General features: G+C 44.4%; 2 protein-coding genes across 2 annotated transcripts in view; both read left to right on the top strand.

Annotated features, from left to right (window-relative positions):
* The first annotated feature begins 362 nt into the window (after positions 1-362).
* Positions 363-3,534, top strand: LOC135810766 (uncharacterized). Its single transcript, XM_065324225.1, has 4 exons — positions 363-665; positions 2,421-2,492; positions 3,100-3,186; positions 3,375-3,534. The coding sequence occupies exons 1-4, from the start codon at positions 627-629 to the stop codon at positions 3,486-3,488; spliced, it is 312 nt and encodes a 103-aa protein (XP_065180297.1). The 5' UTR covers positions 363-626; the 3' UTR covers positions 3,489-3,534.
* A 1,158-nt stretch (positions 3,535-4,692) lies between these two features.
* Positions 4,693-12,885, top strand: part of LOC135809018 (early endosome antigen 1-like) — a 44,325-nt gene continuing 36,132 nt past the window's right edge. The window contains exons 1-10 of the mRNA XM_065322276.1: positions 4,693-4,748; positions 5,299-5,382; positions 5,647-5,701; positions 5,985-6,079; positions 6,870-6,956; positions 8,375-8,427; positions 9,241-9,384; positions 11,600-11,662; positions 12,088-12,156; positions 12,577-12,645. Coding sequence (XP_065178348.1) covers positions 5,371-5,382; positions 5,647-5,701; positions 5,985-6,079; positions 6,870-6,956; positions 8,375-8,427; positions 9,241-9,384; positions 11,600-11,662; positions 12,088-12,156; positions 12,577-12,645 — 647 coding nt within the window. The 5' untranslated portion in view covers positions 4,693-4,748; positions 5,299-5,370. The remainder of the gene's footprint in view (positions 4,749-5,298; positions 5,383-5,646; positions 5,702-5,984; positions 6,080-6,869; positions 6,957-8,374; positions 8,428-9,240; positions 9,385-11,599; positions 11,663-12,087; positions 12,157-12,576; positions 12,646-12,885) is intronic.

The following is a 12,885-nucleotide window of genomic DNA, read 5'->3' as shown; positions in this document are numbered from 1 at the left end:
CTGAGTGACGAGTCTCGTCCTTGCTGCATGCTTGCCAGTGCTGCTAGACTAGAGCTAGCTGCTACTGCAAGTGCAAGTGCTACACATCAAGCAACGGTTATGTCTGTCAGTTGTCAGTCAGAGACTCAGCCCAGGCATTTACCATGGATACAGTCAGTTGCTTGAACACCACGGGCGCGGCACCAGGGAGTCGTCAAATACCGACTCCCTGACATGTAAAAAAAAAAAAAAAATAGAAGCACGACTCGTACGTCGATCGTGATCGCATCGATCGTGCACGCGTGAGGGATTGTTCCCTGGACAACGCGGGGTGAAGCGCTGATTTTTTCTTCTCCACATGATTCAAAATAAAACTAAAGCCCAGTTCGAACAGGTGAAGCATGCATGGTCCTGGTATGGAGCTTCTTGGCAATCTTGCTTCACATGACTTGATCAGCGTTCGAGTAATTATCTAAGTGGCTCCGACAGAGGAGGATAGTTTGTTCAGCTGCGCTGCGTGTCGTCCTTGCGCCCGATTGTAAATAGCCTTCTGAGGTAAACATGCAGCAGAAAATGTCATCAGTGGAATACATGTAACGCTGCTGCAACTACGACTTTACTTGTAAAGGTTCCAGCATAGCAGAACAATGTTTAATCGATTCAATAGACGGCGGAAAGAATCACAGGTAAGCTCATTTTAGAACGAATAATTTGATTGGAAGCATCTCCAATTCTTCAATGCAGTACATGCATCTGCACACCAGTCCAAATGAACACTAGGGAATTTGAGAACCGAACGTTTTCGTTTCCTTCTCTTCATGGTCTCTTACAGGGAATAAAGCATGTACATGTACTACATTGAAGAAGCTCATTTTAGTTGGATATTCCTTTTAATTTTTGTGTGTTTGTTTTGCTCTTCACTTTTATTTTGTTCACAATGGCAATCTACAATCCTGGACTTTGGCTGGTCGTCATTATTTGTAATATTTTTTATTATTATTGACAGAAAAGGGGTTTATCAACTGGCAACCGCTCTATTCAGTTGCTATTCACGATCTGCGCTGAATTGAATTCTTGAAGTGCGCTGACATGACATGACAGGTTGCGGATGTCCTTCACAACGTGGCGACATCAAGAAAGTACATGTACAGTAAAACCTGGTGTAAGCGACCTCTGGTTTTAGCGACCTCTGGTTTTAGCGACCTCTGGTTTTAGCGACCACCTGCTTTGAACGGCCGTTTTTCCATGCACGGACAGTTCTACACAGAAACTGCACCGGATACAGCGACCACCTGCCTTGCGCGACCGACTTTTAGTGTACCAAGTGCCATATTGGACCTGCACACAGCAACCAAAACTAACCAAAAGTGCCATCTTGGCTGGCAGGGTTGACTGCAACAAGGTTGAAGTGCACTCTGAAGCAAGTGCGTGCAGTCAACAGAAGTGACAGAGGAGGAGGCGCTACATACCCTTGAGTGGGGTGTGCTTTGCCCCCCCCCCCCCCCCCCCCCCCCCGCGAGAGTATTCTATGCACCACACCTGTCAATATGAGTACATGGAAGTACGATCATGCACATGTACCTATACATGTATGTACACAATCCGATATGCCACGAATGTATGGGACCTAGAGTACATGAAAACCAGAGTGTGCAGCTTGGGGCATTTTCTACTATGGGTGTCTGTCACGGCGGAATTCCGTGATTACATCATATTTGGCGCAGATTTGAGGCGGGAAGTGGCGTAGTGCGTACAACTGAGCTGCAGTTGTGCAGAAAGAGACCTGCTTGAATCCTGCTTGTACGCACTACATCACTAGAATGATGTAATCACGGAATTCCGCCGTGACAGCAACCCATCCGAGCTGCACACTCTTGTTTTCATGTACTCTTGATGGGACCTGGTTCTAAAGACCACCTGGCTTTCACGACCGCTTTTGCTTGCACTGTGGGGTGGTCGCTTAAACCAGGTTTTACTGTATGTTGGAATGCTATGAAACTCAGAAAGTGTCATGTGCCATTCAAATGGCTACAATTGATGAAGTTATTTACAGTGCATAGGTGAAAAGAAAGAGAGAGAGAGAGAGGGGAAAGCGACAGGCAGACAGTGAAACATGAGTCCAGTGAGCACTACATACCATTAGGATGTCCGATCTCTCTATGAAGATGTCCATTTCAACTTCCTAAGATGTTCAGCCGATGCTCATTGGCGGCAGCGAAATCATCACCACATTGTTGCAAGCTGAGCAAATCTGCTTTGTCCTTGTGGACATACAGTAGGAGCAATGGGCCATTGTGGTTCGGAGGTAGGTTTCAAGTCGGTGAAGAGCTGAAAATGACCTCTTGCTGGTGGCATGGCGGCTGGTGTATTTGACTGGCTTTGCCACCTTCAATATTTTTCTGTCAATGAATGGCTGTTTTTGTTTGTGTCTTTTGCTGTAGTTGACTGTGGATGACAGTGCTACTTCAATCGATGAAGAAAATGTTGCTGCAGCGAGTACCAGTCACAATGCTGTGAGTAAACTAAACAACTGTTAAACTGGAAAGTCTAACGAGTCACAAAGTCGAACGTTTTAACGACCAATTATTTTTCGTTATTTGAAAAAAAAAACGTTATTGCTAGATGTCTGTGTAAAGATGCGCATACAGATGGGTGACCACGTTGCCATCGTTAAACTTTCTGCACGTAATCATGCCAAAATTACAAAAAGCGTTAACTTTTTGGTCGTTAGACTTTCCGGTTTTACAGTAGTGAACCACAATTTCTTGTTGGCGATATGGACATAACGTTAGCAGTAGCATGGGTAGTGCTAGTGCGGTTTACAAAAAGGCTACTGTTGTGCATGTGCAGTGTTGCTCAATGAAATCCAGTCACTTGAATCGAGTTTGTGCCCTGCACCAGTGCTTACAGGCCTAGGGCTGCACAGCGCCCGACGTGACATTAGTTCGCATGGTCGGATATCACTGAGCAGCACTTTAGACAACTTGTTGTTCATCTCGACTGTCTCACTTTAAAGAATAGCTTACACGAGTTGGCAATGGTAATAAGGACGTTCAGGTTCTTACTCTGAGTTTCATGGCACTATGCCAATATCTGTTTTCTGTTTGGAATGTTGTGCAGGGATTTATTTGTCCAGATTGCTTGCAGTCGTTCATCACCGCAGAAGGTCTCCAGGGCCACTTTGAGGAAGCTCATTTAGCCCCGCCGGTAAGGACCAACTAAGTAGAATGACTTTTCATTTCCTTCATGATGTGTGTTGTGTGTTTCTGGCCATACCAGTGTGTGTGACATAACGTTTGCAGTGTCACCCAATCAGTTTCATTTTTGTTGTTCTCCGTTTGCCGCTACACTGTATACATGTATGTTATGCTCTCTGTCCTGTGCATGGTCCTTAGGCTCCTGCATCTCCACCTCCTGCGCTTGAGCAACACCAATCAACTGCTGATTCATTGCCACCGGAAGTCCTTGCATTGGTATGCAGTATGCACCTATTTTTTCTTCCTTTCTGATGTCTAGTACCGGTCTATGCTTCACACGCAGGTGCATGTGTATACTAGCACCTCTCAGGATCTCACCTACACACACTCATTACATTGCATAGGCTGCTCAGCTGATAGAGCAAGCTATTGTTAACCACCAGGTGCGCAGCCGGCATGGATACCATGCTGTCAGGTATCCATAAGGGGTTGGCCAGCACATAGAGATCCATGTGTATGTTTGGCGTAACTAGTGCACGTGTACATGTGCATTTGGTAACATTTTAGAAGCCCTATGCTACCAATCGCTTCTCTCTCCGCTGGTGTACTCGTCTTGTAGTGAAAAGAGTGCAGGAAAGCTGGGGCCACACTGAACATGTTAATGCACAGCATTTGGACATCTTTCTACCTTTTGAGTGTTCTGTATTTTGTTGTTTTTGTCTGTCTATCTGTCTGTCTGTCTGTCTGTCTGTCGGTCTGTCTGTCTGTCTGTCTGTCTGTCTGTCTGTCTGTCTGTCTGTCTGTCTGTCTGTCTGTCTGTCTGTCTGTCTGTCTGTCTGTCTCTGTGTGTTTGCCTGTGTGTGTGTGTGTGTGTGTGTGTGTGTGTGTGTGTGTGTGTGTGTGTGTGTGTGTGTGTGTGTGCGTGTGTGTGTTGGCTTTGTATGTACTTTGTATGTATTGCATGGCACACTGCTATGGGAATTGCCAATGATGCTGTCACTGTTTCGGTTGAACACCATAGGATATGTAAGTTGCAGTTTGGAATAGTCATGGACGCTTTCTGTTTCAAATCTTTATTCTCACGACTGTTGTTGCTGTCGTTGTTGTTGCTGTTGCTGCTGGTGCTGTTGCTGGTGCTGTTGAATCTACTGGATTGTACTGTAGTACTATGTTATATGTACATGTATAAGGGAGTCACAAGTGAAGTTCCCACCTGGAATAAGTGCAGTACTCCAAGTCCGATCTACCGGTAAATGGTAGCACTCTTAAGCTCTGTGTGTACAGCGAGCCGGGTCGAGTTGCAGTGGTGGGTTTTACTCGCCACAATGAGAGTTACCTTGCAAAGGTCATTTGCTGTCATCTATTGAGTATTGATCATCACTGGCGGGTAAATCATACTCCTTCAAGACCACCTGTGCAGAGTATAGCTGGGAAGTAAAGTGGTCAAGGTTGACCTGTCTTATTGTTTTCTATTATCATGTGTCTCCCCCCCCCCCCCCCCCCCCATGCAGAAATGGAGCAACGCAAGATCAGCTGAAGTCTAGCTTTTCTCTACTGCAGTCGGCACTGAAGGTATGGTATACATGTACATGTTAACTCTTTCCAGAGGATGATGTTGATGTCAGGTTTGTGCGATATGCTTCTACTAGTGTTTGAATTAGTGATTTAAAAAATGGGAGCTATATCATGATTCGAAAGCCCAAAGCCAAAGTCCCCCAGGTTTTGGCATGGAAATGTACAAGAAAGCAGTACCTCTATCGTGCTCTCAGTGATGTTTATGTCTATTGCTTAACAGATCGTATTGTGCCTCTCGCTGTGCATCCCCAGAGCAGGCTGTGAGTGAGCTGTGTCCGGCTGCAGGCGCTGACTTATTCATGATACCGTATTTCATTTAGCACGACTCTAGATGCCTGCTCACTCACCTCCCACCGCTTTAGGAGCTGCAGCTGCGCCTTGATCCTTGAAGGGTGGCGGCGTTCCTACGGATGCGGAAAACTCGGCCTCTAGCCGAGTCTGACGCGACTTGCGAAATTTTTTTTAGATGCCTGTCATTGGAATGGCATCATGTGCTTGACGGAGGCAACACCACTGCTTTCTCCATTACCTTCATTTTTTGTTTCAGGAGGAGCAGTTGTTATGTGCGTCACTGAGACAACAGGCGGACGAGAAGTCATCTCTAGCAAGGCGTTTAGAGATGAATCAAGAGGTAACATATGTGCAACCATTTACCTTTAGTCGGCATTAGTTTGATGTGGTAAATAGTTCATGGGCTATCGGTGCATAATGTCAGTGTGCTGGCAAGTTGTGATCCTTTGCTTGCCATAGCCTCCGTAAGTTGGTTCGCCCACATCAGGTGTTGTATTGTGCTAGTGTTGGGTAGAGTGAGTAGTGGATGCGTTTTCATTCGTGTCTTGTGCTTCTCTTTCTGCGTTTGAGCTGTGAGTGTCTTTTACTCTGTGTACTTGTGTAGGAGCTACGCGCCTTGAGGCAAATGTTTGAAAGCGCCGAAGAATCTCGACAGCATGGTAAAACATGTAGTATTTTGTCACTGATTTAGGCTTTTAGCACAGACGCATACACATTCCTGTAGGGATGCACCGTCTTCTAAAATAGTAACCACATTGGTGATCAATAGACAAAAAGCCTATCTCGGAAGACCTGTACTTGTACCTGTACCTGTACTTGTATCATGAATTGCTCTAGCACACAGTGATGCTGGCTGTTTCCTTGTGTTTCTGTTCCTGCGTTATTTTTCTACTTCTCTTGATATTGTGATTATAATCCTATCTTTCCCATCTCTTTGCTCAGCTACGGCAGAAGTTGTTCGCTTGAAGGAAGCCTTGCTGTTGATTGAAGATTCTGACTCGGATCCCAACAAGATTGCATCAAGAGCTGCCCAGATGGTGAGAGTGCTTGGCAGTGAACACTGAACCACATCGAATAGTTTATTTGGAATGCTGGATACAATGAAAGTTATGATGGCGGCTAATTTGTGGACTATGCATTGTGACGTTTGAATAGAAGTAGAAATTTTGTTAGAGGAAGGCAAATTCGCACACGTAGCATAGAAGCCATTTGAACCGATGTGGTCTTTCACACCGTTATTCATAGTTGGTACATTGGTGATATGGTCTGATAAGCAAGTGTGTATTGATGATATGGTCTGATAAGCAAGTCTGTAGTTGGTACATTGGTGATAATGGTCTGATAAGCAAGTCTGTAGTTGGTACATTGGTGATATGGTCTGATAAGCAAGTCTGTATTGATGATATGGTCTGATAAGCAAGTCTGTAGTTGGTATATTGGTGATATGGTCTGATAAGCAAGTCTGTAGTTGGTACATTGGTGATATGGTCTGATAAGCAAGTCTGTAGTTGGTACATTGGTGATATGGTCTGATAAGCAAGTCTGTAGTTGGTACATTGGTGATATGGTCTGATAAGCAAGTCTCACTTTATACCTAGTGCCACCCATGCTCTCTAAGGTGGCAATCTCTCACTGCTTTGGCAGTCTAGCAAGCTAGATAGAGGACTTGCTTGGTTACCTCCCCAAGTCACTAATGCACCGATTGTGGTAGATCATCTTGCTGGATGGTGTTTCGGAAGCGGATTGTTGTTTTTTTTCCATCAGATTGTCTTGGTCAAGCTTTTAGCATTGTTCTCCTTATACTTGTACTTCCCTTTTTTTTCATAGGCTGTGGAGACAGCCAATCTTCGCCAGCAAGTTGACTTTGTTCTAGCAAGAAACAAGACACTGCAAGACCAAGTGGAGAAAATGGAAGTAAGTCCAGATAACAAACAGGCATCTAATATCGTGTATTGCTTGATTAGTAACACTGGCTTACTGCACGTACCGGTACATGTTGTCATCTGTTGCGTATCAGAGTTGTGTTGTGTTGTTGTATCAGAGTTGTGTTGTGTTGTTGTATCAGAGTTGTGTTGTGTTGTTGTATCAGAGTTGTGTTGTGTTGTTGTATCAGAGTTGTGTTGTGTTGTTGTATCAGAGTTGTGTTGTGTTGTTGTATCAGAGTTCTGTTTTGTTGTACAGGTAGACTCCCTCTAATTCGAATACGGTATAATTCGAACATTCCGTGTAATTCGAACTTTTTCGTCGTACCGATCTTCTGCAAGTCACTTCAAGTCAAAATCGAATGCATAATTCGAAGTACGAAAAGTGCGCCGGTTGGATAATTCGAACCCAGTCTTCGTACAGAAGAGCTGTTTACAGTACATTGGCGATGTCCTTTGAACGCTTATTTCGAAGTGAGATTGAGTTGCTATCCTTGTAATTCGAAGTTCATTCTTTTCTCCTTCTCTAGCCAAGAGTAGCTCAAAAATCGATCGATGGTCCGCTGCAGGATCGACTATAGCGTTCAAGAAACCCACCTTCTCTCGAAATTTGATTGAAGCCCGTGCAAGGCAAATTGCAAAGGTTTGATTGAAGACGACTTCTTCCAGGTGGCTGACTCTCTTCGCGGATCTCAATGGCCTTTCTTACCGCGCCAGCTCGTGCGCGGAGATGCTGGCGCACAACACTATTGTCGTAAATATTGTCTATGCCTTTGCTCCACTTCCGTTCTTCAGAACGACGTGCTGCTGTCCAACGGCCTTTCATGACGCGGATTAGGCAGCGCAGTTCTTTTCCGTTGAAATTGTTTCAGGAAAGCTGCAGTGACTGACAACTTCTTCACTAGAAGATGAAGATAATGTCAAAATGATTTTGTGTCGATCCAGTGTTTTGATGATCCGTTGTACATGACCCGTACCTATGTTTCGTTGATGCAAATAAAAATGTGCAAAAAAATATTCAGCATGCGATTTCAAGCATTTTGACATACATATCAGTGCATATGGCTGCATTTGGATAATTAGAAGTTCTGGATAATTCGAAGTTAGGGCCTGGCAATTTGAGGTTCGAATTAAAGGGAGTCTACCTGTATCAGAGTTCTGTTTTGTTGTTGTATCAGAGTTCTGTTTTGTTGTATCAGAGTTCTGTTTTGTTATTGTATCAGAGTTCTGTTTTGTTCTGTTCAGCTACAGCAGATCACACCATGACTAGTGCACTCTTGCCACAAAACACACACTGTTTCAAAGGGGCAGCTACAAATTCTTTGCTTTCTCTGCGAAGCTACCGCTGGACTATTGTGCTAACCCAGGCCAATGTGGGCATTCATTGTGTGTTTGCATGTATTCCTCAAGGCTGATCGCAAGCAACTCTCTGCTGAGAAGGTTTCTTCAGCTTCGCCATCACTGTAAGTAAAGCTAAAATAAAGACCACTATCACAATGGCATCCTACACTTTAAAATTCTAGCTATACTATGGTGTACGGCATTGGTAGTTATAGAGAGCTGAGCAAGAGAAAACATGCTAGGTCATACTGATACCATAGTCCACAGTTGGTCATACTACATTGACTGACAGCCTTGGGACGTTTAGCAGCCACGTGCTGATAAGGTGGTTGGACAGTGAATCTGCTGAGTTCTCGGAACCTGAGACTAGCGATGGGGCGGTGCTGAAAATAAGAGACTAGGGTAGTGCCATATTTCACTCTCTCCATTGTATTGTTGAGGAACATCTTATCAAACAGGAGGTTCTGGACTTTGGCAGATCGTCCTTTTTTAGTCAAAGGAGTTTTTTAAATTGTCTTCCACTAGCTACTGGTGCTGCAGTCTAGACAGCGATGCATTTGTTTGTCTAGGATGACCAGGTTCTCTGGATTACTTATTTCCCGCTCAGAACCGCTCGAGCCCCTGAGAAAAACTGTCAACTCCGCTTCTGACTTTCCACCAGCCATGAGAGATCACAATCTGGTGCATAGTCTTGTGCCACTGACCTCCTCAGCAAGCATGCAAACCGGTTTGAGCAGGTGATGTGGTTGTTAGCTATATTTTGGTTACTTGGAAGAAGACAATAGATCATTGCTCTCTCTCTCTCTCTCTCTCTCTCTCTCTCTCTCTCTCTCTCTCTCTCTCTCTCTCTCTCTCTCTCTCTCTCTCTCTCTCTCTCTCTCTCTCTCTCTCTCTCTCTCTCTCTCTCTCTCTCTCTCTCTCTCTCCCTGTCCCAGGGCTGCAAGTACAACAAGTGAAGAGGCACTTCAAACCAACCTATCTGATGCGTGGAAGAAATTAGAAGATGCAGAGAGCAAGCATCAGCTTCAGCTCAACTCTCTTCAACGACAACTAACAGCCACACAAGCTGACTTAGAGAGGTAAAAATAATAATTATTACTATTGTTGTTAGTAATGAAGTGGGTGGCTCGCAACATTCGAGCTCACGCTTTTCCAGCCGACTGAACTTGACACTTTGCTGAGTCACGACTGCCATCCAGAAGACACGAGGAGCTGTGATTGCTTTCGACCATCTAAATATGTGTATTGTACTAACAATATCCTGGACAAGGGCCTACGGAGCGCAGACAGCATGCATATCGATTGAGTGGCTTGAAGATATCATCAGTCTGCGGTGCCTTTTTTTTGGAAAAAGTGGCGAATGATCTTTTTGGTTTCCTAGGGCAGAAGAGGGAAAGCGAGCACGTTTGTAATTATAGACTCTTAAGGCGGATCATGCATTAACCAGGGGATTACCTGGTGAAATCACCATCATGGCCTGGAATGCATGTGCTTTGTGGCAGCATTAGCAAATGCACATTAGGCATTGAATGAGTATGGCACACTCATGAGAGTAGATCTACTGCTATGGTGGGAAAATGGTACTTCAAGTATGAGCGTAATCTAGGCGTGCGATGCAAACTTTCACAAATGAAAAGGCGACTGAATGTGAAGGAGGGTGATCATTAGTGGTGAAACGAATATCAAAACCCAGTAGCCGAATATTCTTTGGCTTAACGAACGAACGAACGAACGAATATTCTTTCGTTAACACGGATGACATCACACGCCCTCCTCTCAGTCATTTTATTGGATATTGTCACTATTATTGGGCATGACAAACGAAGGCACATATTTCTCCACCATTTCTTTCGTTAACACGGATGACATCACACGCCCTCCTCTCAGTCATTTTATTGGATATTGTCACTATTATTGGGCATGACAAACAAAGGCACATATTTCTCCACCATTTCTAGGTCAATTTTCACAAAATCCCCAGCTGAAGTGCATTTTACACGCTCAAAAAACAGCTCAAGACGTGATTTTTCGTTCGACCGCCATAACTCCATTCCAGGACCACGGATTGCGTCTGGGTTGCTTCGAGACGACAGCTGAGAGTTTTCTAATACCGATGGAACTTTCGATGAAGCGGTTCGGTCAAGTATTCGCGAAGTTACGAAGTTTGAAGTCGCCGGGTAAACTCTGCATACCCAGTTAGCGAATATTCGCCATGAGAAATATTCGTTCGAATGTGACAAACCGAACGAACATTCGAATATTCGGTATATTCGTTTCACCACTAGTGATCATCCTCCCTAAAGCAGAGGGGTTGGACTCAGTGACGGACTTGGCACTGAAACCATTCCAAAATGCAAACTGTGAGTTGTGGTTTACTAGTTACACAGAACTGTCCACCAGTTTGTTGACTGCGATACTGCACAGTCAGAATGTGCGACACTTGGGCATAATAGTGACAATCTTATTAACTTCCCAACTAGCACCAAATATCTTGTCCCACTTGTAGAGAATTCAGTAGTGAATGCCAAATGCCGCTGTCTGATGATCGCTGAAATGCGTGAAACTTGAAGTTTAATACAGCTACACAGCCTTTCGCCTCCGGTGTATGTGTAGTGACAATCTTTATTCACTTTAACAACCGGCTAACACATTATTTAGCTCCATCTTGCTTTGAATGCGCTACCTAACAGCCTTCCAACTTAGTATGGGCGTGGTGGAGCTAAATGTCAGGTCATTGAATGTACTGTCAGTATAGTGCCATTTTTCACACCTTCTGAATTCGCAGTATCTTGGTTAACAAATTGGTGGATAGCTCCTCATTCTGGGTGAACCATAGATCCTTTTCGCAATGACATTCCTTGGCTCTTCATCTGAGCTGATATGTTGCAACTGTGGCGGTACTGATAGTAGAAGAAGTTGGCTGTACCTAACATTGGAGCGTGCACTTCCTGCTGACTAACTGACGCACGGCTGCCATCTGGAGCACACAAGAAGAATGTCGAATCAACCACTCGGCAAACCTGCCAAAAAGCACCATTCTCTGCTCAATGCACTGTGTTTTGGATAATTCACCACTCATCAGTTGAGCTTGAGTAGGCTAATGAAACTTGTGCTGTGAGGGTACTGCGTTATGTAATGCTCTCCCAGCCGAAGCATACCAACGTACTTTGACATGTTTCCAGTGTGGCAAACACCTCGTGTCCACCAAGCAGCGGCGTGAGTCAGGGTGTTCGAATAAATAAATAAATAATTCTAATTTCGCATGTGTTGTCTGTACATTCCTTAAAACAACAGGAGCTGCAGCCAAGTTTCCCAACTGGAGTCTGTTCAAGTGTCATCAGCATCGGATATTCAAAGGTACTGTAGTAGGTGTACGGCATGCTTTGCTGCGGATTTATGATTTCTTTGTATGCAATCTCGTTGTTGCTGAATGATGAATTCGAGCTTAGAATCCTAAAAAATACTCATGTTGTCATCAGTACCAAGCCCGTAATAGCAAAACAACAGAACTGAAGCCCGTTCGTACAATTTGCACTCCGCTTTTTTTTTGAAAAGACTTAGCCAGGCTGTAGCGCAGTCAAAGCGTTCTTTCCTGGCTTGTATAGCTGTGCGCATGTACCACCGACTGGTTAAAGTCTGTACGCAAAAGGCATCCAATGATTTGAAAAAAAGATTTTAAGTCTTGACCTATTTTAGTCGAAGTTCGACAGGGTGGAGTTTCCGTCAAAACTTCTGAAATTGAAAAAATAATGTTTGTATGTATGTATGTGTTGCCACTGTAGGCTTGAACTTCGCTGCCATGATTTGCAAGCTGGTTTGGACAAAGCACCTAGCCAGGAGGAATTCACAAGGTACTTGACTAAGTAAAATGGCCATTGACGTTACCACATTATCATGGTGTTGTGGTCACTATAAGGCATGACTTTGTACAAGATTGCCATGTTCACTTTTGTGTAAGCGCTGCCTGAGTATTTGCCACTGTCATTTTTGAGTGGGAGAAGTCCTCTGCTCACACTACTTGTTGGGTGTGTGTGTGAACCATTGGTATGTGAGTGCTTATAGAACAGCAGTGAGTACAGCACCACTTTGCCTTCATGACAACCAATACTCTTCTACATGACGTCATGTATTGTAATGTGTGGTATTCACATCTCCCTGCGCACCATGCACCCACGAATACCATTAGTCATGTATGGTGGCGGTGTCCGAATTAATCAAGATACCCGGTACTTCTGCCTGTTTTCATTTTCATTTCTTCCTCTTGTGCTTAGGAAAACAGAAGAAGTCAAGAAGCTCGAGCTACAGCTTGCTGTTACTCCTGGACGTAGTCAGATAGAAAAGTATGTACTCTTTAAGGGAAGTCTTCTAGATGTGGTCAGGACATACCCTGTGCAAAAAGGAATGACGGAACATGCTGGAAATACATAGCCTGGAAATATCACGTGCATATTGGTGACACAGGGCACGGCACAATGCATGGTATTTGGACTGAGTGTGCCTCTCCGGCAGAGCCAGTTTTGTGCAGTAATACATGTACTTGCAGGGAGAGCAAGGTTTGACTTGATGAAAGCATGGATGGA

Source organism: Sycon ciliatum, chromosome 2, assembly GCF_964019385.1.
Source record: "Sycon ciliatum chromosome 2, ocSycCili1.1, whole genome shotgun sequence".
Lineage (NCBI taxonomy): Eukaryota > Metazoa > Porifera > Calcarea > Leucosolenida > Sycettidae > Sycon > Sycon ciliatum.
This window is presented reverse-complemented; position numbering and strand designations above follow the sequence as displayed.